A 25,973-nucleotide genomic window follows, 5' to 3' on the forward strand; every position below is an offset into this window, starting at 1 on the left:
TCAAGTTGGAATGTATTACAACTCATTACGTCTACTAAACATTCAAATTAAAAGTGAATTTCTGGGAGGTTCTCTTACTCATCTGCCGTAACTCTTCATATTAGAATCGAGAAACCTTAGAAAAACCAGAGTAAGCACCATTTATGCTGTTATTCCAGGGTTTACCCGCCTTTTCCATTGAATATGTTGAACAAGCAAAAGAACCGCCACAGTAATTCACTCTCATTAAGTTTAAAATAATACTTTTGCATTTACTTAATTGGCATTAGAAAAAGAAATGATTTGAAAATGTTAATATAGGAAATTAGAACTGGTTTAAATACAGCTTGTCAGTAACAATATAAACTACAATTGCATATTGAAAATAAGCATAAACGATTTGGATTCTGAAATCAGAAGTAAAATTTCAAAATTTGTGGACAACAAAGTTGCAATGTTTAGTTAATACTGTGTAAGACTAACAAAATGCAAAGACATTAATGAACTTTCAGAATGGGCACATATTGGCAAATTCATTTCAACAAAGGCAAGTATGAAGTGGTGCAATTTGGTGGGAAAAATAAGGCCACATACTGCTTGGAAAATAGAAGTCTATATGGGATGGAGGATCATAGGAATCTAGGGATACAAATACACAAACTACTAAAAGTAGCAACACAGAACAATAAAGCAACAAAATAATGGAGTTAATTTCTAGAGCGATGGAATTGAAAAGCAGAGAATCTATGTTAAACCTATATAGAACTTCAGTTCGAGCACACTCCAAGTACTGCACACAGTTCAGGTCACCATATTGTAAAAAGGATATGAAAACATTGGAGACGGTGCAAAAAAGATTCACGAAGATGGTAGCTGAATGAAGAGAATGTACTCATCAGGGAAGGCTAAGCTGGGGATCTTTACTCCAGAAAAAAAGCTGAGCAGCGAGCCATTGAGGTCTTTAAGATTATGAAGAGGTTTGATAGAGTAGATGGAGGTGTTTTTGTGTGCGAAAGAAACCAAAATATTAAAGTAGGCACAAATAAATCCAATGAGGAATTCAGGAGAAGCTTCTACCCACAGTGGGTAGAACGCAAAACTCCATAAGACCATAAGATATAGGAGCAGAATTAGGCTATTCGGCCATTCAATCATGGCTGATGATTCCCATCCCCATTCTCCTGCCTTCTCCCCGTAACTCTGGATCCCCTTATTGATCAAGAACCTATCTATCTATCTCTGTCTTAAAGATATCCAATGACCTGGCCTCCATAGCCCTCTGTGGCAATGAGTTCCACAGTTTTATCACCCTCTGGCTGAAGAAATTCCTCCTCATCTCAGTTTTAAAGGAGCGTCCTTTAACACTGAGGTTGTGCCCTCAAGTTCTAGTCTCTCCCACCAGTGGAAACATCCTCTCCACATCCACTCTGTCTAAGCCTCTCAGTATTCTGTAAGTTTCAATGAGATCCGCCCCTCATCCTTCTAAACTTGATCGAGTATAGACCCAGACTCCTCAACCGTTCCTCATATGACAAATAAACCCGTTTCCACAAAACATAATCGAGGCAAATAACATAAAAGCATTGAAGTGGAAGCTAGATAAACATGAATGGAGAAAGGATTAGGTTATGCTGAGTTAAATGGGGTGGGGGTGGAGCGGCTGAGGAGGCTGGTATGGAGCATAAACACCTGCATGAACCCGTGAGAATGAAAGGCCTGTATCTGTGATATAGTTCCTATGCAATTCTAAATGAAAGCATTTTTTTTCAAACAGCAAATTTGGAGACTATAATAAAATGCAGCAACTACCCAAAATCAATTGTAGGTCACAAAGAAATCAGTTTTCAGCGAACTAATCGATATTTACAAGTTGACAACTTACTGTAATCTGACTCAGTCCAGCCAACCTCATAGTTAGAGTTGGTGACATGAAGTACTTGAATGCAAGATCCAAACTTTCTTTGTCAAAACACAGTGCCGTATCCAAGGGTTCCTTAACCGTACTCCACATTAAATCTGCCATGTTGCGTGCAGCACTTTGTCGCAATTCCTGGTCTGAAAGTTTACACAGATACCTGGATTTGAACATGTAAAAGAAATACAAGATATTATTTTTTGAATAAAAACCTTGGTATTTTTCCAAATAAAACTATGTTAATTTTAATGAAATATTCAAAGGTCAACTATGAATATAAAAGCTATCCTAAGTATAATTAATCTAATCACTCACCTTATAACATAAGTTCTAAAGGGTATAACATGCTGCATAACAGCAGGGATGTGTAACCATATCCTGATCTGCAACATAAACAAAACATATTGTTGCAATTCAGTAACAAATCCTTCCATAAAAGTACAATATTATTTTGCAAACACATTGGTGCTCTGCCACACTAAAAACATTAACTGTCACTTTCAACTTCAAATAAGATCAGTTAAGGACTTTTGAAAGTGCAAAAAATCATAGGCCAGCATATGTCGCAGAAAGGCAACAAACAGCGTCAGCTGTTAATTAAGACTTGGTCTTTCCCATTTAACCAGTTATTTTGTGCAGGTTGGTGGAAGAGCAAGATGGAAACTGCATAGTGCCCTCGGCAGAGCATCAGAGCTGACCAAGAAAAGATCTGACCTGATTGCATAAGTGAAGACACAGCTCCTGATCCAATTATTATTACAAAGAGGGGAAAAAAGCAAAAGTGGAAGACCCAATGAAACAAGGGTTAGCAGCAACTCAGAATGATACAATGCAAAAGAGGCCCTTCAGCCCATCAAGTCTGTACCGATAACAACAAACACCTCTCCTCCCCCCCTAATCCCATTTACCAGCACTTGGCCCATAGCCTTGAATGTTATGACGTGCCAAATACTCATCCAGATACTTTTTAAAGGATGAGAAGCAACTTGCCTCCACCATCCTCCCAAGCTGCACATTTCAGACCATCACCACTCTCTGGGTAAAAAGGTTTTTCCTCACATCCCCCCTATGCCTCCTGTCCTTCACCATGAACCCATGTCCCCTCAAGACAGACCCTTCAACTAAGGGGAACAGCTGCTCCCTATACACTCTGCCCATGCCCCTCAATCAGGCCACCCCTCAGGCTTTTCTGCTCCAATGAAAACAACCCAAGCCTGTCCAACCTCTCTTCATAACTTAAATGTTCCACCCCACACTGCATCTTGGTGAATCTCCTCTGCACCCCCTCCAGTACAATCACATCCTTCCTATAATGTGGCGACCAGAACTGTACACAGTACTCTGACCTCACCAAAGTTCTATACAACTCCAACATGACTTCCCTGCTTTTGTAACCTTTGCCTCAATTGATAAAGGCAAGTATCCAATATGCCTTTTCCACCACCCTACTGACATGCCCTTCCATCTTCAGAGATCTATAGACAAACACGTCATGGTCACTTTGTCCCACAGAACTTCCTAGTGTCATGCCATTCACTGAATACTTCCTTGTCAAATTACTCCTTCCAAAGTGTAGTACCTCACATTTTTCAGGGTTAAATGCCATCTGCCACTTATCTGCCCATTTGACCATTCCGTGTATATCTTCTTGTAACCTAAGACACTCAACCTCACTGTTAACCACCTAGCCAATCTTTGTGTCATTCGCAAACTTACTAATCCTATCCCCCTACATGGACATCTATGTCGTTCATATAAATGATGAATAATAGAGTACTCAACACAAATCCCTGTGGTACGCCACTGGACACTGGCTTCCAGTCACTAAAGTAGTCTTTTGTCATCACCCTCTGTCTTCTACAACTGAGCCAATTGAGTCCACTTTATCAAATTACCCTGTATCCCATGTGCATTTGACTTCCTTACAAGTCTCCCATGTGGGACCTTGTCAAAAGCTTTGCTGAAATCCATATAAACTATATCAAGTGTATTACCTTCATCTATACAACTGGTTATCTCCTCAAAAAATTCAATCTAATTCGTTAGGCATGACCTCCCTCTGACGAAGCTATGCTGACTATCCCTGATCAAGCCTTGCCTTTCCAAGTGGAGATGGATGCTCTTCTTCAGAATTTTCTCCAATAGTTTCCCGACCACTGACGTGAGAGTTACTGGTCTGTAGTTCCCTGGTTTCTCTCTACAACCCTTCTTTAATAATGGCCATAGTTCAAAAAACAAAGACTAAAAATGTTAAAAAGGCAAGTCTAAAGACATGGCATCTGAATGCACTGAGCATTCTCAATAATGTAGATTAATTAACGGTGCAAATAGATGTAAACAGATAAGATACGATTGCACTTCCAGAGACATGGCTTCAGGGTGACCAGGGCTAGGAACTGAATATCCAAGGGTATTTGATATTAAGGAAGGACAGGCAAAAAGAAGCTGGGGTGGTGTTATTAAAGGATGAAATCAGTGTAATAGCTAAAAGATATTGGCTCAGAAAATCAAGATTAGTCTTAATGGATCCAAGAAGCAACAAGGTGGCAGAAATTGAGTTTTCTATTGGCCTCCAAACAGTAGTGGTAAGGTAGGGGACGTTATTAAACAAGAAATTTGGGATGCATGTAACAAGGGTGCTACAGTAATCATGGGTGACTTTAATCTACATACAGACAGGGAAAGCCAAATTAATAATACTGCGGCAGATGATTTCCTGGAGTGCATGCAAGATGTATTTTTAGACAAATACATCAAGGAATGGAATAGGGAACAGGCTACCCTGGATTTGGTATTGCACAATGAGATGGGGTTAATTAATAATTATGTTGTGCAGGGTCCTTTAGGAAAGAGTGACTAGAATAGAATTCTTTATTAGCATGGAAAGTGAAGTAGCCCAATCAGAAACTAGGTTCCCAAATCTAAGCAAAGGAAACTATAATGGTATGAGAGGAGAGTTGGCAACAATATATTCAGGAACTTCATTCAAAGGAATGACGGTGGATAGGCAATGGCTAATATTTAAAGGAATGAATGTACGCATTGCATCAGTTATAGATTCCTTTCTGGCACAAAATCACAACAGGAAAAGTAGCCCAATGAAGGCTACCAAAATAAATTAAGAATATTATTAGATCCAAAGACAAATCATAAAATTGCTCGATAAAGTCACAAGTCCAAGTATTGGAAGCGCTTTAGAATTCAGCAAAGGAGGACAAGGAGATTGATCAAGGAGAGCAAAAATAGAGTATGGAGTAAACTTGTCAGGAACATAAAAGTAGACTGTAAAAGCTTCTCTTAGATTGTAAAAAGAAAACTCCCTCAAACTGAAACAAGAGAATTTACAATGGAGAAAAGGAAATGGCAGAGCAATTAAATGACTACTTTCTTTTGAAGACGACAAAATAACAACCCAGAAATGCTGGGTAACCAAGGGTCCAGCGAGGAGGAGGAATTGAAGGAAATGTGTGTTAGTAAAAAATAGTGCGAGAGAAATTCATGGAACTGAAAGCCAATAAATCCCAAAGGCCTCATAATCAACATCAGGGTACTAAAAGGGTAGTATCCAGGGAAATTGTGGGTGCCTTGATCGTTATCTTTCAAAATTCTATAGATTCCGGAACAGTCCCAGCAGATTGGAGGGGACAAATGAGGAGGGAGGGAGAAAACAGGGAATTACTGACTGGTTAGCCTAAGTAGTAGGGAAAGTGTTTATTATAAAGAATTCATTATAAAGAATGTGATGTGATAACAGGGCACTTAGAAAATAACAGGATTAAACAAAGTCAACATGAATTTATGAAAGGGAAATCATATTTGTTAGGGATCTTCACCACTATCCAATGAACTCATACTTTGTTTCTCTTGATATCGCAGATAAAGCTTTCGGTGTTTTAAAATCGGCCTTTATTCAAGCTATAGCAGGGAAGTCTGCCTCCATGAGGTGGTGTACAAACATCTTGAGTGATACATTGCTTGAGCAGTTATCTTGCATGTAATTTGCATGTAGAACCATAGAATCCCGACCGTGCAGGAGGAGAACATTCGGCCCATCGAGTCTGCATGGACATTTTACCCAGGCCCAGCCCATACTCCCCCCACCGCACTATCCCCATAACCCTGGACATTTACCATGGCCAAACCACCTAACCTACACAACCTTGGACATATACCAAGCACAAGTATACATTTCTTCTGAAGTCACTGATAACCATTTACAACTCGTTCTGATTACTTAATTTAGGTGAATATAGTTAACCAGTTACAGCCTCTATATACTTGCCCAATTATAATAATTAATTACTAACAAAGCATGCCCACATGGCTACATCATTCAAACCTGCTGTTATGGCTACCCTCTTGTGGTTAGAGTTCCCATTCTCCTGTACCTTTTTCAGCTCGTTTGTGCAGCCCATCTGTAACTGTGGGAACAGCACAGAAACACCTCCAGAGCAGCTGCCCAGGGAACTGTGCTGTATTCAATTCACAGGGGAACCCTGCTGCACTCAGTGATTTCAACCCCTTCGATGTCTGACAAACTTACTGCAATTTGTTGAGGACATATCTAATAGAGTAGATAAGGGAGAATCAGTGGATGTGGTGCATTTGGACTTTCAGAAAGCTTTTGATAAAGTCCCACATAGAAATTTAGTGTACAAAATTAAAGTACATGGGATTGGGGGTAATATATATTAGCATGGATTGAGAATTTAGGAATAAATGGGTCTCAGAGTGGCAGGCAGTGACTAGTGAGGTAATGCAGGGATCAGTGCTTGGGCACCAACTATATACACAATATAAACATATAATTTAGATAAGAAATGAATACTTCCAAGTTTGCTGACAACACAAAATTAGGTGGGAATGTGAGTGGCGAGGAGGATGCAAAGAGGCTTCAAGGCGATTTAGGCAAGTTGAGTGGGCAAACGCATAGCAGATACAGTATAATGTTATCCACAAAATGGCAGAGTATGATTTAAATGGTAATAGATTGGGAAATGCTAATGTACAAAGCTGCCCTCGTATACCAGTCACTGAAAACAAGCATGCAGATACAGCAAGCAGTTAGAAAAGCAAATGGCATGTTAGCCTTCATTACAAGAGGATTTGAGTACAAGAGCAAGGATGTCTTACTACAGCTATACAAGGACTTGGCAAGACCACATCTAGAGTATTGTATGTAGTTTTAATCTCCTTACTCAAGAATTTTTGATTTGTCACATGTATTAACATAGTGAAAAGTATTGCTTCTTGCGTGCTATACAGACAAAACATACCATTCATAGAGAAGGAAACGAGAGAGTGCAGAATGTAGTGTTACAGTCATAGCTAGGGTGTAGAGAAAGATCAACTTAATGCAAGGTAAGCCCATTCAAAAGTCTGACGGCAGCAGGGAAGAAGCTGTTCTTGAGTTGGTTGGTACGTGACCTTAAGACTTTTGTATCTTTTTCCCGACGGAAGAAGATGGAAGAGAGAATGTCCGGGGTGCGTGGGGTCCTTAATTATGCTGGTTGCTTTGCCGAGGCAGCAGGAAGTGTTGAGAGTCAATGGACGGGAGGCTGGTTTGCGTGATGGATTGGGCTACATTCATGACCTTTTGTAATTTCTTGCGGTCTTGGGTAGAGCAGGCGCCATACCAAGCTGTGATACAACCAGAAGGAATGCTTTCTATGGTGCATCTGTAAAAGTTGGTCAGAGTTGTAGCTGATGTGCCAAATTTCCTTGGTTTTCTGAGAAAGTTGGTGGGCTTCCTTAACTATAGTGTCGGCATGGGGTGACCAGGACAGGTTGTTGGTGATCTGGACACCTAAAAGCTTGAAGCTCTTGACCCTTTCTGCTTCGTCCCCATTGATATAGACAGGGGCATGTCCTCCTTTACGCTTCCTGAAGTCGATGACAATCGCCTTCGTTTTGTTGACATTGAGGAAGAGATAATTGTTGCCACACCAGTTCCTCTATCTCATTCCTGTACTCTGTCTCGTCGTTGTTTGAGATGCGACCCACTACGGTGATGTCATCAGCAAACTTGAAAATCAAATTGGAGGGGAATTTGGCCGCACAGTCATAGTTGTACAAGGCGTATAGTAGGGGGCTGAGAACACAGCCTTGTGGGGCACTGGTGTTGAGGATGATCGTGGAAAAGTTGTTGTTGCCTATCCTTACTGATTGTGGTCTGTGAGTTAGGAAGTTCAGGATCCAGTCGCAGAGGGAGGAGCCGAGGCCCAGGCCACAGAGTTTGGAGATGAGTTTCGTGGGAATAATAGTGTTGAAGGCTGAGCTGTAGTCAATAAATAGAAGTCTGACATCGGCGTCCTTGTTATCTACGTGTTCCAGGGTTGAGTGCAGGGCCAGGGAAATGGCGACTGCTGTGGACCTGTTGCGGTGGTAGGCAAACTGTACTGGATCCAGTTAGTCCAGGAGGCTGGAACTGATTCATGCCGTGACTAACCTTTTGAAGCACTTCATAATGATGATGTCAGAGCCATCGGCTGATAGTCATTGAGGCACGCTGCTTGGTTTTTCTTAGGTACCGGGATGATGGTTCTCTTCTTGAAGCAGATAGGGACCTCTGATTGTTGTAAAGAGAGGTTGAAGATGTCTGTGAATACCCCCACCAGCTGATCCGCACAGGATCTGAGTGCACGTCCAAGAAAGGATATACTTGTCATAAAAGTGCAGCAAGAGTTCACCAGCTTGATTTTTGACATGGCAGGATTGTTGTTCGAGGATAGTTTGAGTCAATTAGGCCTGTATTCCCTGGAGTTCAGAAGAGGGAATCTCTGAAACATAAAATTCTGACAAGGCTGGATGCAGGGATGATGTTTCACTGGCTAGGTGGTCTGGAACAAGTGGTCACAGTCTCAGGATATGGCGCAGGTAATTTATGACTGACATGAGAGATTCCTTCATTCAGAGGGTGGTGAACCTGTGGAATCCTCTACTATAGAAGGCTATAGAGGCCAAGTCACTGAATACATTTGAGGAGGAGTTAGATTTCCAGACACTAAAGGCATCAAGGGGTATGGGAAGAGGGTGGGAATATGGCATTGAGATAGAGTATCATATTGAATGGTGGAGCATGTTTGAGATGCCAAATGACCTATTCCTGCTCTTATTTTATCCACAGAATGACCGAGTATTATTTAAATGGTGACAGATTGGGAAATGTTGATGTACAAAGGTGGCCTTGGACCAGTCACCATGTCTATGATGTGTGTCTGAAATGACACTAACTGGAGAAAAGTTGGTTTAGGAACTTTGAATAAAAAAGCACCACAAAGCAATTTTAAAAAGCAGTGTTCAATTAATGTTGTTTATTGATACTTATATCATAATTATTTTAGTTATATTATTATTGCTGCTGCCCTTAAATCATTGATTCAGAAATCAGTTGGAATAGTTTGAAAACTTCAAGTGTCACATTACAACTTTGCTCCTAGAGTAGAAAATGCCTGATAACCTATATTTAAATTTTTCCACTAATTATCACACCAGTTATGCTGCAATAAAAGTTCACTGTCAATTTTGCTTGTCCATTTGTGTGCTTTCCTTGTTTTCTAAGTAATTGAGCTACCTTAACCTCTATAACCATGGGGTGACACAAACTACTGCTCCAGGAGCATCTAGATTTTAAGCCTCCACTTCGGCAAATTCCACACGCATAACGTCTTCTTGCTTGAGAACAATCCTTTCGGCAGGAAGAAATTATACTGTGCACAGCATATGACCATAATCCTCACCACTTTGTTCGGTGAGCACAGGCCTACCCACAGTCTGTTCTGGCACTGAAAGCCTGAGTTCATTGCCACTACCATGCTCTCCACTACTTACTGTGTGTGCAGGCATACCTTTCATTATTGATTCATCAGTAGGGAGTCGGAGGCAAGGCGTCACCACCCAAGATCCATCAGGATACTTGCCACACTCTGATGACAGAATCATCTCAATTTCCTGAGCGAGCTGCATTGACATTTGTAATCCAGTTGGGCATCACAAAGCTTTACCTCACTTCACAAATGGTACTCTTTCCTGTTGATGTATGCAATGATGCTTCACACATGGATTCTATCAGGATTCCCTACCCTTTGGAGAATCCAATAATCCTGCAGTATGTCAAAGGTTTCACCCTTTGCCATGCTGAGGACATATCACAGGTAATGAAGCCTTGCAGAACATGACGTGACTTGCTGATTGCAGACTTTCAGTGCATCTGGGTAATAGTCACTGAATGCTCGACTGAAATGACCATCATGCATGAAGTGAGGGTGCAGTTCCCTTCACTGACCACCAACAAGACCCTGTGAGCATTAGAATGTGGCTTAAGGTCCCCTTTTAACATTTCTAGCCGATTGTATTCTTATTAAAGTACAGCTTCCCCTGGAAGTGTCTTCCTATATATGCTCTAGGATAGATAATTGCCAGTCCTAGCAAGCCTCTTGGCATAGAAATCATAGAAATCATAGAAACCCTATAGTGCAGAAGGAGGCCATTCAGCCCATCGAGTCTGCACCGACCACAATCCCACCCAGGCCCTACCCCCACATATTTTACCCGCTAATCCCTCTAACCTACACATCCCAGGACTCCAAGGGGCAATTTTTTTTTTTTAAACCTGGCCAATCAACCTAACCCACACATCTTTGGACTGTGGGAGGAAACCGGAGCACCCGGAGAAAACCCACGCAGACACGAGGAGAATGTGCAAACTCCACACAGACAGTGACCCGAGCCGGGAATCGAACCCGGGACCCTGGAGCTGTGAAGCAGCAGTGCTAACCACTGTGCTACCGTGCCGCCCATGGTGCCTGACTTGTTGTTTCATGCTGTACAGTAATTACACCCGGGACCCTGGAGCTGTGAAGCAGCAGTGCTAACCACTGTGCTACCGTGCCGCCCATGGTGCCTGACTTGTTGTTTCATGCTGTACAGTAATTACACCAATAATGGGATACCTCATGAAAAGGGCAATTTTTTCCCCTCTTTTCATTATCTGACAGGCCTCTTTAAATACGTGCAGAGCTGCAATGTCACATAAAACGCGAGAAAACCTGACATCCTGGGTCTCAGTCATTTCTACCAAAGAGTGGAGGGCAGGGGCAGAAAATCGCTGGCAGCTTAAAGCTCAACATTAAATACATGTCTAGATATGGATGGACCTTAAATGGTGTCAAATTAGTTCCTTCATTAACTTCAGACAAGCCCCAACATTCTGTGGTGAGTTTAAGTATCAAATTTTTTGAAGTAACGAGTATCTTATCATGGCCCACATGAAGAGCGTCATTATACCAACGTATTTCTTTAATAATAATACTTCATATTTTCTTTACTTTTCTAGTTGGCTAATTACCAGTTACTAAACTTTTGTCATGGCCTATTGGAAAGCATCGCACTGAAAAGCGGAAATTTTTGGTGATGTACTAAAATCAGTAAAGAAAAGCACTGCAGCACAAATGTAGTTGGTTCAGTTTCCCAACCCTTCAATTCCCCAGGGGTTAGGTTTGTAAACTGTCCCAGTCCTTTGGTGGAAACAGAAGAGATTTGCGTTTCTAGAGTGGGTGTGAGGAAGTGGATGAAACAGGAGCTTTACGAAGGACTGTGCACCATTCTGAAAGGCTGTGAAGATGTTTCTGATTAGGAAACAAGTCAGTTAGCATAAGGAAATAAGAATGGTTTAAGTGTCACTGCCAGATTTCTTGGGAGGGCAATTATTTTGCTTCTGCAGTTTTAAAAACTTGGGCTTGATTACAGACTAATCCAGCATTTTTCAATTGATTTTTATATCAACTCTGCAAAAGAATTGAGATCCTCTTACTCACAGCTAAAGACATGATACAGCTATTTGCTCACAAGTCTTAACACTGGTCATCTTCCTCCACTTCTATCTCATTCAATATCCTTCCATTTATTACATTCATACAAGCTGTTGTCCTTCACTCTCCTTCACCTTTTGTAAGCTAAGAACCAACAAGGATGAGATAACAATCTGAGGTGTGTCAGGAAGAGTTGAACCAAGAAGCACTCAGGCTATGCAGGTGGACAAAAAGGCAGTTTGGAGCAGTTAAGGTGGGAAGGCAAGCTGTTTTCACCTTTCACACTGAATTTGCAACAACCTATTCTGCACCAGCCCATCAAAAGAAAAAACAGAAAACAACCAAACACGCAAAGCTGATCAGTAACCCCAAGTCGGCAATAAATAGGAAGGACAAGAAAACCAAAGCAGCATGCCAAACAGAAGGGTTAGTTCTGTGCATACCAGGAACCACATTCTAAAATGTCAACTTAAAAGAGTACCCAACTTCTTCAGTGGTCTACCTGATAACTTAAGTTATCAGCAGAAACTATCTTGCAATTTGCATCTACATAGCGTTGTTAGCAAAATGTCAGTGCTTCACAGGAAAATTAATAAAATTCGACATCAAATTACAGGTCACTTGCTCAAAGGTTTCGTCAAAGAGGTAGATTATTGGGAGTATCTTCAAGAAGAAAAAGTGGAAGAGGGTACAGAGTTTGAGACCGGGAATTCCAGAGATTAGGGCCAAAGCAGCTGCCATTGGTGGAGCAATGAAAATCAGGGAGGTTTAAGAGCTCAAAACTGGAAGAGCAAAGTGATCTCGGAGGATTATATAGAATTTAGAAGAATGAGAGGAGATCTAATCGGGTATCATAGAATCCCTACAGTGCAGAAGGAGGCCATTCGGTCCATCAAGTTTGCACTGGCCACAATTCCACTCAGGTCCTATTCCCATAAGCCCACATATTTACCCTGCTAATCCCTGACACTAGGGTCAATTTAGCATGGCCAATGCACATAACCCACACATCTTTGGACTGTGGGAGGAAATCAGTGCACCCAGAGGAAACCCACACAAACATAGGGAGAATGTGCAAACTCCACACAGACAGTGACCCAAGTCCGGAATTGAACCTAGGTTCCTGGCACTGTGAGGGAGCAGTGCTAACCACTGTGCCACCGTGCCAGTATATAGGTTGATAAAAGGTATTGGCAAAGTAGACATAGAGTGGATGCTTACTTTTCTGGGGCGTACTAGAACAAGAGTTCATTGTTTTAAATCTGCTACCCCTTATCCTAAAACTGAGATGAAGAGAAACTACTTCTCTCAAAGAGTAGTGAATCCGTGGAATTCGTGGGGGATGCCGGAACAACTAGCAAATTTGAGCAGATAGACAGATTTTTAATTAGTCATGGGTTAAATGGTTATGGAGAATGGGCGGGAAAGTGGAGTTCAGGCAGAGACAAGATCATCCATGATTGTATTGAATGGCAGAGCAGACTCGAGGGGCTGTTCTTAAACTTGTACTCAACCACAATCTATAGCTTTCTTGCCCGTCATACCCCAACTCTCAGACCATTACCACCAAGCAAGGGGATCAATCCTGGTTCAATGAAGAGTGCCGGAGAGCAAGCCAGGAGCAGCACCAGTCATACCTAAAATTGAGGTGCCAACTTGGTAAAGCTACAACACAGGACTACTAGCATACCAAACAGTAAAGCAGCATGTAATAGACAGAGCTAAGCAATTCCACAATCAACATATAAAATTCAAGTTCTGCAGTCCTGGTGAATGGTGGTGGTAGACAATTAAACAACTCATTGGAGGAGGCTCCACAAATATCCCCATCCACAAGCAGCATTTGACCAAGTGTGAAATCAAGGAGCCCTAACAAATTGGAGTCAATGGAAATCAGGGGGAAAACTTTCCACTGATTGGAGTCATAGCTAGTGCAAAGGCTGGTTGTGGTTGTTCTACGTCAATCATCTTAGTGCAGGGCATCACTGCAAAAGCTCCTCAGAGTAATGTCCCAAGCCCAACCATCTTCAGCTGCTTCATCACCGATTTTCTGGCCATCATAAAGTCAGAAGTGGGGATGTTTGTGGACGGCTGCACAATGTACAGCACCATTCACGACTCCTCAAACGCTGAAGGAAATCTATGTCCAAATGCAGCAAGACCTGGACAATAACCAGGCTTGGTCTGTCAAGAGGCAAGTAATATTCGTGCCATGCATGTGCCAGACAATAACCATAGTCAACAAGATTTGATTTATTGACACATGTATTAGGATACAATAAATTGTTTCTTGTGTGCTATACAGACAAAAACATACTGTTAATAGGGTACATAGGAGAGAAGGAAAGGAGAGGGTGCAGAATATAGTGTTGCAGTTACAGATAAGGTGAAGAGAAAGATCAACTTTATATATGATAGGGCCATTCAAAAGTTTGACGGCAGCAGGGAAGAAGCTGTTCTTGAGAAGTTGAGTTCTTGAGTTGGTACTTTTGTATCTTTTTCCCGACGGAAGGTGAAAGAGAGCTTGTCAGGGGTGCGTAAGGTCCTTGATTATGCTGGCTGCTTTTCCAAGGCAGCAGGAAGTGTAGATGGAGTCAATGGATGAGTGGTTGGTTTGTATGATAGACTGGGTTACATTCACAACCCTTTGTAGTTTCTTGCGGTCTTGGTCAGAGCAAGAGCCATACCTAGCTGTGATACATCCAGAAAGGATGCCTTCAATGGTGCATCTGTAGAAATTGCTGAATCATGTTAGACATGCCGAATTTCCTTAGCCTCTTGAGAAAGAATCTAACCACCGTTCCTTGACATTCATAGAAATCATAGAAACCCTACAGTACAGAAAGAGGCCATTCGGCCCATCGAGTCTGCACCGACCACAATCCCACCCAGGCCCTACCCCCATATCCCTACATATTTTACCCACTAATCCCTCTAATCTACACATCCCAGAACACTAAGGGCAATTTTAGCATGGCCAATCAACCTAACCCGCACATCTTTGGATTCACTAGCATTATCACCGAAATCCCCACTATCAATATTCTAGGCACTACCATTGATCAAAAACTGAACTGGATGGGCCACATAAATACTGTGGCTACAAGAGCAGCTCAGAATCTAGGAATCATGCGGCAAGTACCTCAGCTCCTCATTCCTCAAAGCATGTCAACCATCTACAAGGCACACATCAGGCGTGTGATGGCATACCCTCCATTTACCTGAATGAATGCAGTTCCAACAACACTCAAGAAGCTTGACACTATTCACGACAAAGCAATCCACTTGAATGGCATCCCACCCAAAAACATTCATCCCTCCATCGCCAACACATAATGGCAGCGATGTGCAAAATCTATAAGATGCACTAGAGGGCAAGTCCAGAAGTAAGCACGTACTGTTTTAAAATTAGGGGTCATCCTTATAGGACAGAGATGAGATTATTTTCTCTCAGAGGGTTGCGCAACTTTGGAGCACTCTGCCCCAGAAGGCAGTGGAAGCAAGTTCACTGAATATTTAAGGCAGAGGTAAATTGATTCTTAATGGGCAAGGGAATCAAAAGTTAAAGTGGGTAGATGAAGCATGTGGAACTCAACACAAACAGATCAGCCATGACCTTATTGAATGGCAGAGCAGGCTCGAGGGCCGATTGGCCTACCTCTGCTCTACTTCGTATGATTGCAGCAATTCACCAAGACTCCTTTGACAGTTTCTTTCAAACCTTTAACCACTACCATCTAGAAGGACATGGCAGCAGACCATCTGGGAACACCACCACCTGAAAGTTGCCCAACCTGGAAATATAATGACATTCCTTCACTGGGTCAAAATCCTGGAACTCCCTCCCTAACAGCACAGAGAATGTACACTGACTGCAGCAGTTCAAGGCGGCAACACACCACCATCTTTTCAAGGGTAATTAGAAATGGGCAATAAATGCTGGCGTAGCCAGGTGATGCCTTCACCCCATGAATGAATAAGTAGTTTCAGAGGGCAATAAGAATTTACTACACAGTTTGTCAGAGTACGTAGGTCTGTCAGAGTACGTAGGTCCCTGAAGGACATTAAATGAATCAGATGCATTAGCCTTCTTGGTAATTTCTCTGGTGCTATTATACAAATTAGTAATTCAATTAAATTCACAATTTATGAGTTATTCTTTTTTAGCACTATAACCTGTAGGTCACTGTATCCTCTACTATTGTTGGAAAATGCAGGTAGACAAGTGAATACATGGTAATTCTGAAATTCCCCCCATTGCAAATAACCAATCACATTATGAGTTACATGAAGAATGAGTGAATTACTGGAGGGCTGCCAATATTTATGGAGCTCTACCCTAGTTAAAAAAGCAAGAATTTAAAGGGAAATGGGAATAAAATTTTAAATAAATATCAGCAAACAACATTTTCTTACCTATATTCCATACAAAACAGAGTTTCAGAGACGAAGAAAACACTTCTACTTATACAAAATTATAGAATATTTTGTTCCACCAACTCTTTGCCTTTAAATTCCAATCATGTTATGGGCCATGAACAAAAGGGAATCACTTGCTGACATTTTCTCCCAAAGACATATTACACACAAGATGGCAAAATCTAATAACTAACCCATCTGTAAAGTCTAAGCAACCAGCTAGACAGGTCTAAAGCCAACCCTTTGCCCTCACTGGCAAATTAAAGGTCAACTGAATTTTACTCAAAATCTGCTAACCACAGTTGTGTGTGTTTGGCTTTCTCTTAATCAGTGTTCTAGCAGTTGCTAAGTAACAAACCAGTACTGTGGACTATCATAATACCTTGCGGATAATATAATCATAGCATTGCCTTACATAGTTCAATCAGCGGTGCTTTCTTTCAAAAATCAATTTTGTGTTCACTTTCAATTGCAGACTTGCAGCCTATTTTTGGAGTACTAGCTTAGCCTGTGTTTACTTCAGAAGATCTCACTTCACTACGAAATTAAGACTATTAATTCAAGTACTCAAAATTCCAGTGACACGGAAATTTTACCAAATAGACAGCAAGGGCACGAAAGCTTCATTTGAAATGGGTTACAAAGCCAATTATTAAGCTAATAATTAGCCCAATTATGACATCTAACACTTAGGGATGGGGATATTAGGTAATCTGCCTGGCATTTATTTTGACTGTAGTTTAAATTCCATATAGGAATGAAAAATGAGCCATCCAAATGGAAGAGCTCATTAGGTCACAGATTTCACATTTTTCATTCATTATCAGTGATGTCCAAATCAAGAGAAGGTGCCATTTATTGCCTGTCCCTAGTTGTCCGAAAAGGTGATGTTGGTCTGCCTTCTTGAAACACTCCAGCCATATGAGGTGGATGCTGTTAGGTGATAGTTCTTAGATTTTTACATGACGCAAGAGTCAAGACATTGATTGCTACTGAGGGCCACAATAGCACTGGCACTTGTGCCAAAAACAAGAAGTTGCAGTATGCCTCAAGAAGCTCCAGTGGAGTGCATGGTGATAATCCTGCTAAGCAGCTCCATACAGTGACAGGATCCTACAATTTGAAAAGATGCTGCCAGACCTGAATTTTTCAGGATTTTTGGTTTTTATTTCAGCTATACAAAATACAAAACTGGCTCGGTCAAAGACGACAGAGGGTAGCAGTGGAAGGGTGCGTTTCTGAATGGAGGGCTGTGACAAGTGGTGTTCCTTAGGGATCAGTGCTGGGACCTTTGCTGTTTGTAATATACAAAGAACAAAGAACAAAAAGCACAGGAACAGGCCCTTCGGCCCTCCAAGCCCACGCCGCTCCCTGGTCCAAACTAGACCATTCTTTTGTATCCCTCCATTCCCACTCTGTTCATGTGGCTATCTAGATAAGTCTTAAACGTTCCCAGTGTGTCCGCCTACACCACCTTGCCCGACAGCGCATTCCAGGCCCCCACCACCCTCTGTGTAAAATGCGTCCTTCTGATATCCGTGTTAAACCTTCCCCCCCTCACCTTGAACCTATGACCCCTCGTGAACATCACCACCGACCTGGGAAAAAGCTTCCCACTGTTCACCCTATCTATGCCTTTCATAATTTTATACACCTCTATTAGGTCACCCCTCATCTTCCGTCTTTCCAGTGAGAACAACCCCAGTTTACCCAATCTCTCCTTATAACTAAGCCCTTCCATACCATGCAACATCCTGGTAAACCTCCGCTGCACTCTCTCTAAAGCCTCCACGTCCTTCTGGTAGTGTGGCGACCAGAACTGGGTGCAGTATTCCAAATGCGGCCGAACCAACGTTCTATACAACTGCAACAGCAGACCCCAACTTTTATACTCAATGCCCCGTCCTATAAAGGCAATCATGCCATATGCCTTATTCACTGCCTTCTCCACCTGTGACGTCACCTTCAAGGATCTGTGGACTTGCACACCCAGGTCCCTCTGCGTATCTACACCCTTTATGGTTCTGCCATTTATCGTATAGCTCCCCCCCCCACGTCAGTTCTACCAAAATGCATCACTTCGCATTTATCTGGATTGAACTCCATCTGCCATTTCTTTGCCCAAATTTCCAGCCTATCTATATCCTTCTGTAGCCTCTGACAATGTTCCTCACTATCTGCAAGTGCAGCCATTTTCGTGGCGCCCGCAAACTTACTGATCAACCCAGTTACACCTTCTTCCAGATCATTTATATAAATCACAAACAAACATAAATGGAGGAAAACGTAACTGGATTGATTAGTAAGTTTGCAGACGACACAAAGGTGGATTTGCGGATAGCGATGAGGACCATCAGAGGATACAGCAGGATATAGTTCAGTTAGAGACTTGGACAGAGAGATGGCAGATGGAGTTTAATCCGGACAAATGTGAGGTAATGCATTTTGGAAGGTCTAATATAGATAGGAAATATACAGTAAATGGCAGAACCCTTAGGAGTATTGATAGGCAAAGGGATCTGGGTGTACAGGTACACAGGTCACTGAAAGTGGCAAAGCAGGTGGAGAAGGTAGTCAAGAAGGCATATGGCATGCCTTCATCGGCCAGGGTATTGAGTTTAAAAATTGGCAAGTCATGTTGCAGCTTTATAGAACCTTAGTTAGGCCACACTTGGAATATAGCGTTCAATTCTGGTCGCCACACTACCAGAAGAATGTGGAGGCTTTGGAGAGGGTACAGAAAAGATTTACCAGGATGTTGCCTAGTATGGAGGGCATTACCTATGAGGAGAGGTTGGAGAAACTTGGTTTGTTCTCACTGGAGCTACAGAGGTCGAGGGGAGACCTGATAGAAGTCTACAAGATTATGAGAGGCATGGACAGAGTGGATAGTCGGAAGCTTTTTCCCAGGGTGGAAGAGTCAATTACTAGGGGGCATAGGTTTAAGGTGTGAGGGGCAAGGTTTAAAGGAGATGTACGAAGCAGATTTTTTACACAGAGAGTAGTGGGTGTCTGGAACTCATTGCCGGGGCAGGTAATGGATGCGGATATGGTAATGACTTTTAAGGGGCGCCTTGACAAGTACATGAATAGGATGGGAATAGAGAGATGTGGTCCCCAGAAGATTAGGGGGTTTTACTTAAGTCGGGCAGCATGGTCGGTGCAGGCTTGGAGGGCCGAAGGGCCTGTTCCTGTGCTGTAAATTTCTTTGTTCTTTTGTTCTATCCAGCATCTGCAATATATTGCTTTTATATTAATGTATCATGGTGGTTTGTCCTTGGTTTATACCCAACTACGTTTAATAACATTCTCATGGTGATTTGGTTCTCAAAGTTTAGAAGTGGCGCCTGGGTCTGCATAGTCCTAGTATCACAGCAACTGCAATGCATTCAAATAGAGCAACTGTTATGATCAGGTGAGGAGTGGTGAACTGGCTTCTCTCTTGTCAATCTCTTCGGTTGGTCACAACATAGGATTAAATATCTTTCTCATAAGGATATGTCTTTTCTAAATCAAAATGCATTTAACTATTTATGCAGTGATCAATAAAGAGCCAATCAAACATGTTTTGAGTTAAAGAAAATGAACATTCATTAATCATTAAACCTAAGAAAATAATAACTCAACATCACACAGATATCAGAAAAAAGGGAAGTTAGAGTCCAAAAAAGAGACTTAAAACAATATACAGTTAAGTGTCCTTTGGTTTTCCTTGAGGCGCAGATTTTAAATGTTGCAGCCAATTTAGGTTAACTGGTTTCTTGGATGCGGTCAGATGCAAATTTTGCAACTATTGTGCAGTTGCAAGAAACAATACTTTTCACTGTACACAAATACATGCGACAATAATAAATCAAATCAAATCAGCACTGCAAAGTGGCTGCAGTGTGTACCATCTACACATTTCACAGTAACGGGTGGCATGGTGGCACAGTGGTATAGTGGTTAGCACTGCTGCCTCACAGCGCCAGGGACCCAGGTTCAATTCCATCCTTGGGTGACTGTGTGAAGCCTGCACGTCCTCCCTGTGTCTGCGTGGGTTTCTTCCAGGTGCTCTAGTTTCCTCCCACAGTTCAAAGACGTGCAGGTTACGTGGATTGGCTATGCTGAATTGGCCCTTAGTGTCAGGGGGATTATCGGGGTAAATACGTGGGTTTATGGGGATACAGCCTGAGTGGGGATTATTGTCGGTACAGGCTCGATGAGTCAAATGGCCTCCTTCTGCAATGTAGGGATTCTATGATTATATGAACTTGTCAAGCTGCTTTGACAGTAGCTCCCAAATCTGTAACCTCTATCACGTGGAAGGACAAGGGCAGCAGGCACAAAGAAACACCACACTTTCAAGTCACACACCATCCTGACTTGGAAATATATAACTATCCCTTCATTGTCGCTCAGTCAAAATCCTGAAACTCTCTACCCAATTGCACTGCAGTAGTATCTTCACCACATGGACGAGAGCAGTTCAAGTTGGTGGCCCACACCTATTACTAATTTGAATTTGGCAATAAATGTTGGCCTCGGCAGCAATTGCAAACAGCAGTTTTCAGAGAAGGATATATCCTCAACACAGCAAAACATCAGAGGAGTAAACCTAGTCTCTGGAAGTTCCCAGTCTGCAGACTTCAGAGACGGAAAGGGATAGCTCTGCCTCTGCAGCTTCCAGAACATCAACTTTCAGAGAAAGGTCCACTCTCATACGGCAGAATTTCAGTCTTCAACTGCAGAGAGGGGAAAGAGAGACACTCTTCTCTTTCAACTCAAAAATAGCAACTTAGCTTGATACTCCATGTAGGCTTAGCTTCACTCCATCATATGACCATACCTGTCAATCATCCCAATCAAGCCCCACTATGCAAATCCCAGGGGAATACCAAGAACAGGAGAACAGCATTAGTTCAGATTAAAACAAATATTCTAGCAATTAGAAGCAATTATACTACTGCAGTAACATACAGGATGCAGATTGTAGTCAGAATAGGATCGTAGACAGAACGGCACCCGTAAAATGGAAGGGACTGCTAGAAACATCTTGCATAGAAACATAACTAAAATATATTTTTAAAGGCACAGTATTGTAACATTACAAACTGATTTCCAATGGAATTACACAACCACAAGTCAAAACTAGGTAGCATCATACAATGGAAATATAAAAACAAGGACAGAGTATAAATTATTTTATCCATCCTTATTAATGGAAACTGGCTATGCAAACTTGTCATACTGCAATTACACCCTCTCACCATTGGTGGTGATGGAGTGTCACAAAGAGGAACAGGTAAAATTACACTACAAGAAACTTACAAAGGCAGTTTCCATTCAAATTGTGGGCATAGGAATTTATTAATGCAAAATGCTGACATAAAATGTACACATTGCAAAAAGCAGTTTTCAGAGAAGGATATATCCTTCTCATGATGCAAGATCATGAGAGAGCACAAAAGATTTAAAAAATGGATTTTGCAATCGACAGTGAAGGAACTGTGCTCGCCAGAGACCTTGAAGAAAGCTGTACACAGAAATCTAACCATCTTAGTGCAGAATCACCTTTCATGACAATGGTTTCAATCTGCTGCCAAGGAACAGGGATTCCCAGGTAAACAGCAGCAATGATGGCAGCAAGCATGGTAAGCAGTTGATCAGATAGAAGTATTCTCATCGACAGCAAACCAGGAAGTTGAAAGCACTAAATCCTTTCAATTTAAATTTAAAATTTCAGATAGCAAAATAAATGATGAGGGTAGAATCAGAAATATTATAAACATACTTTAAAAAAATTAAAACCTGGATTTTTATTATAATGGAGAAATTTGACATTCCAAAAATTTAAATTTGCATTTCAGGGCCATCGAGGGGGGTTTAGCAGCAACTGTGAACTTAGTACTCCTTTAAAATCCTAGTTACATGTTATTCAATATTTTGCAACATTTTCAAGGGTTTGAAAGAGCGAGACTAAGTGTAAAAGAAGGAAGTTTCATCAGTTCACTCATTGCTTCAGAATTGGACTCGGGAACTAGAGGTGTCTTCTACAACAATGCACCCTCTGCAGAAGCATAGAATCACTGACTGAAACCTCTGGATTTGCACGCTATTCTTCACATATACATACTCCCAAAGTTGCTGTCAATTTCAGTGGCATAATGACGGTGAATGCTGACAATTTCACTGTCTTTACCACTGCAAAATCCAGAAAAGGTTAAACAAGTGTGTGATATAGACAAGGGAGCTGTGATTTAGACCCTCCTCAACAATGCACACCTGATTGAGTTATGATCAAAATGGTGATTACAAAACTGTGTTCTACAGATTTTCAAAATGAATGATTATATACAGATTATACAAGATGATTCTTCCCACCCCCCCACCCCAAATTTCTAAAATGTAATCCTGTATAGGATTACACACATTTGTGAGTGAAGACAACAGATGAATGAATTACTTAGAATTGTATATTCTAAAGGATGAGTGAACTAATATAGTCAGCCCATCAAGTCCATGCCAACTCTCTGCAGAGCAATCCAGTCAGGCCTATTCCTCCACTCTATCCCATAGCCCTACAAGTTTACTTCCCTCAAGTGCCCATCCAATTTCTATTTCAAATTATTAAGTGTCTCTCCTTCCAGCACCCGCTTAGGCAGCGAGTACAAGGTCATTACCACTTGCTGCATAAAAAAGCTTGGGCACGATTCTCCCACCCCGCCACGCTAATTTTCTAGCGCAGCAGGGTGGGAGAATCTCATGGCTGGGCATGGGCGGGATTCACGCATGTGTTCCCGCCGCAAGCCATCTCCCAGCACTGGATTTATGACACCATCAGATCCGCGCTGGAAACCGGTGGAAAGACCAGGTAAGTTATTTAAATCTGTTAATATAATTTAAATGTAATTAGCGGGCCCAGGACTAAATTCTCCAGGCCCACTAGCCTCTCCTACCCCCAGAGTGTTTCACTCCAGTGGGGTTTACAGTAGGTCCACATTTCTCCCCCTCAGGGGGGTCACATGGTGGGGGTTGGTGCCCCCTGGTTATGGGCACCATGGCAGTGCCAGCCTATTCCCCCAGCCCTGCCTAAAGGCAAGGTGCCCATGCCCAGGGGGCACCTTGGCACTGCCCATTGGCCCTGGGGCAATCAGCGGGCATGGGGGTCCTGCTGCCACTCTGCATATCGATCGGCCAGGACAGGAGGCAGGCCAGTGATCCGGACGGGCTGAGCGGTGTGCTTGCCAGCCCCGAACTGTTAGCTTCCCCATTTAATGACCAGTGATTGAGCTGGCCAGCAAACGGGGAGGCTGACAGTTCAGGGGCAGTTGTATGCGCAAGCGCATACGCAGAAGTCCACTGGTTTCAGCCTCCCGGCCCCCTGAAACCTAATGATATTCACGCTGGTGGCCTCTGCATTGCACAGAATGTGGGAGATTCTACTGTGAACTCCCACTCCCAGCGTGAATTACTCCAGTTTTCCTGTGAATTCAACACTAAATGTTTTTGGGAGAATTTCAGCCCTTAAATTTGTGACCCTTGTCACCTGCTAATGAGAACAGCTTTGCTTATTTTATGTTAAATATTTATCCCACTTTCCCTTGGAGGCTTTCCTCCCTCAGCCTCTACATCAAGTTCCTTCCCATCCTTGGCAATTTCAAACCCGACCTCAATTCTCCTATTCTCCCTTAATTTCTTCATCTATAAACTCTCAAACCCATATTCACAGACATCCCTTGACCTTGCCATTGCACATTATTCTCATCATGTCAAACACAAAGCCAAATCAGATCATTTCCTTCATCACTCTCCATGCTTATCCCACTTCACCGTCCCAATTCTACCCCTTTTTGTGCTCGCTTCTTAAAAAAAATCTCTCCTAATTCACTTACAATTACAAAATCTCAACTGTTCAGTCATTGGTCCTCCACACAATGACATTTCTACAGCTATTGATCTGCTCAACCATACCCTCACCTCCATCTTTGACTAGACCATTAATCTCTCTCACCTTGACTCTTCTCTGGTGCTGTCTCAACTCCGCTCTCAAGTACAAAGGAAGCAGACTTGAACAGGCCTAGCAGTCAACTTGTTAGCCATTCCCTGCTAGATCTGAATCGACTACATAAAAGCACCCGTGGGCTCTGCCCTCATCCTTTAAAATTGCTCACTATTTTGAGATCATCCTTGAATGCAAAGATCACCCCCAGCTTCTTTTCTCTACCGCAAAACATTCTCTTAAACCCCTCTCCCTCATCTCACCCATCCTCACCTCCAACAAGTACAAAGAACTCATGGATGTCTTTGTCGCTAGGTTTAAGACCATCTAAGCAATTTGTATACATTTTCCTTCCTTCCCCAGCCACAAAGCCAAACTTCCTCCAAGATCCCTTCCTCCCTTAGCTGAGCTTGCATCTTTCTCCTGCTTCTCACCCATCCCTTGCCCTCTGTGTTCATCCTGTCCACTAGACCTACTTGTTTCTCCCAGATTTATTAGACTGCTGACCACCTAACTTCCCTTCCTAGCTCCTATTATAGCCAATAATATTGAAGACTCCTTCCCCACAGGCCCATTGTGCCCCCCTCTTTTAAATCTGTAGCCATCACAGCTTGTCTCAAAACAAACCTTTAACCTCTGCATCCTTGCAAACTGCCACCTCATCTCTAACTTCCCCTTCCTCTCCAAAATCCTTGAATGTGTTGTCACCTTTCAAATTCGTGCTCATCTTTCATCAAGCTCCATGTCTGAATCCCTTTAATCAGTTTCTATCCTTGCCACAGTCTTAGAACTTAGAAACCCTACAGTACAGAAAGAGGCCATTTGGCCCATCGAGTCTGCACCGACCACAATCCCACCCAGGCCCTACCCCCATATCCCTACATATTTTATCCACTAATCCCTCTGACCTACACACCTCAGGACACTAAGGGGCAATTTTAGCATGGCCAATCAACCTAACCCGCACATGTTTGGACTGTGGGAGGAAACCGGAGCACCCGGAGGAAACCCACGCAGACACGAGGAGAATGTGCAAACTCCACACAGACAGTGACCCAAGCCGGGAATCGAACCCAGGTCCCTGGAGCTGTGAAGCAGCTAACCACTGTGCTACCGTGGATCACTTGATATATTCAAGACTGAGGTAGAGAGGTTCTTGATCTACAAGGGAGTCAAAAGTTATGGGAAACAGACAGGAAAGTGGAGGTAAAGGCCACAGTCAATCAACCATGATCTTACTGAATGGCAGAGCAGGCTCAATGAACCAAATGGTCCATGCCTGCTCCTATTTCTCATGTTCTTATGATGAAATTGTTCTCAATGTCAAACATTATTTCCTAAGTATTCATCCCATCCTTTTAAACCTGTCTAAAACACTGACAATAGTGACCACGCTATCTTTGTTCAACCCCTCTCCACTATTGTGCAGTTAGACAGCATTGCATTAATCTGGGTGCATTCTTATCTATCCAGTTACAGCCAGAGAATCACGTGCAATGAATTTTCTTTCTGCTCCCACACTGTTAGCTTTGGTGATCCCCAAAGATCTATCCCTGGACCCCTTCTATTTCTTATCCACATGCCATCCCTCAGCAACATCATCTGATAACATCTAAACTTTCCATATGCACACCGACATACCCAACTCCTGCAACCACTTCACTGTGGTCCTCCAATTAAGTCCCGGGTAGACCAAAGCCATCGTCTTCAGTCCTTACCACAAACTCCATTCCTTAAATAGCTACCCCATTCCTCTCCCTGGTCACTGTTTGAAACTGAACCAGATGGTACACAACGTTTGTATCATATCTGACTCCAATGAGCTTTCGACCACATACTCATGCCATCACTAATATCTCTGTAACATTGC

At 42.4% G+C, this 25,973-nt stretch overlaps 1 protein-coding gene across 8 annotated transcripts in view; it reads right to left on the reverse strand.

Annotated features, from left to right (window-relative positions):
• usp34 (ubiquitin specific peptidase 34) overlaps positions 1 to 25,973 on the reverse strand; it is a 257,669-nt gene that overhangs the window by 187,005 nt on the left and 44,691 nt on the right. For all 8 annotated transcript variants that reach the window (XM_078229924.1, XM_078229920.1, XM_078229926.1 and 5 more), the window contains exons 6-7: positions 2,210 to 2,277; positions 1,862 to 2,054 (exon numbers count right to left, since the gene is read on the reverse strand). In XM_078229924.1, coding sequence (XP_078086050.1) covers positions 1,862 to 2,054; positions 2,210 to 2,277 — 261 coding nt within the window. The remainder of the gene's footprint in view (positions 1 to 1,861; positions 2,055 to 2,209; positions 2,278 to 25,973) is intronic.

Source organism: Mustelus asterias, chromosome 15 (genome assembly GCF_964213995.1).
Source record: "Mustelus asterias chromosome 15, sMusAst1.hap1.1, whole genome shotgun sequence".
Lineage (NCBI taxonomy): Eukaryota > Metazoa > Chordata > Chondrichthyes > Carcharhiniformes > Triakidae > Mustelus > Mustelus asterias.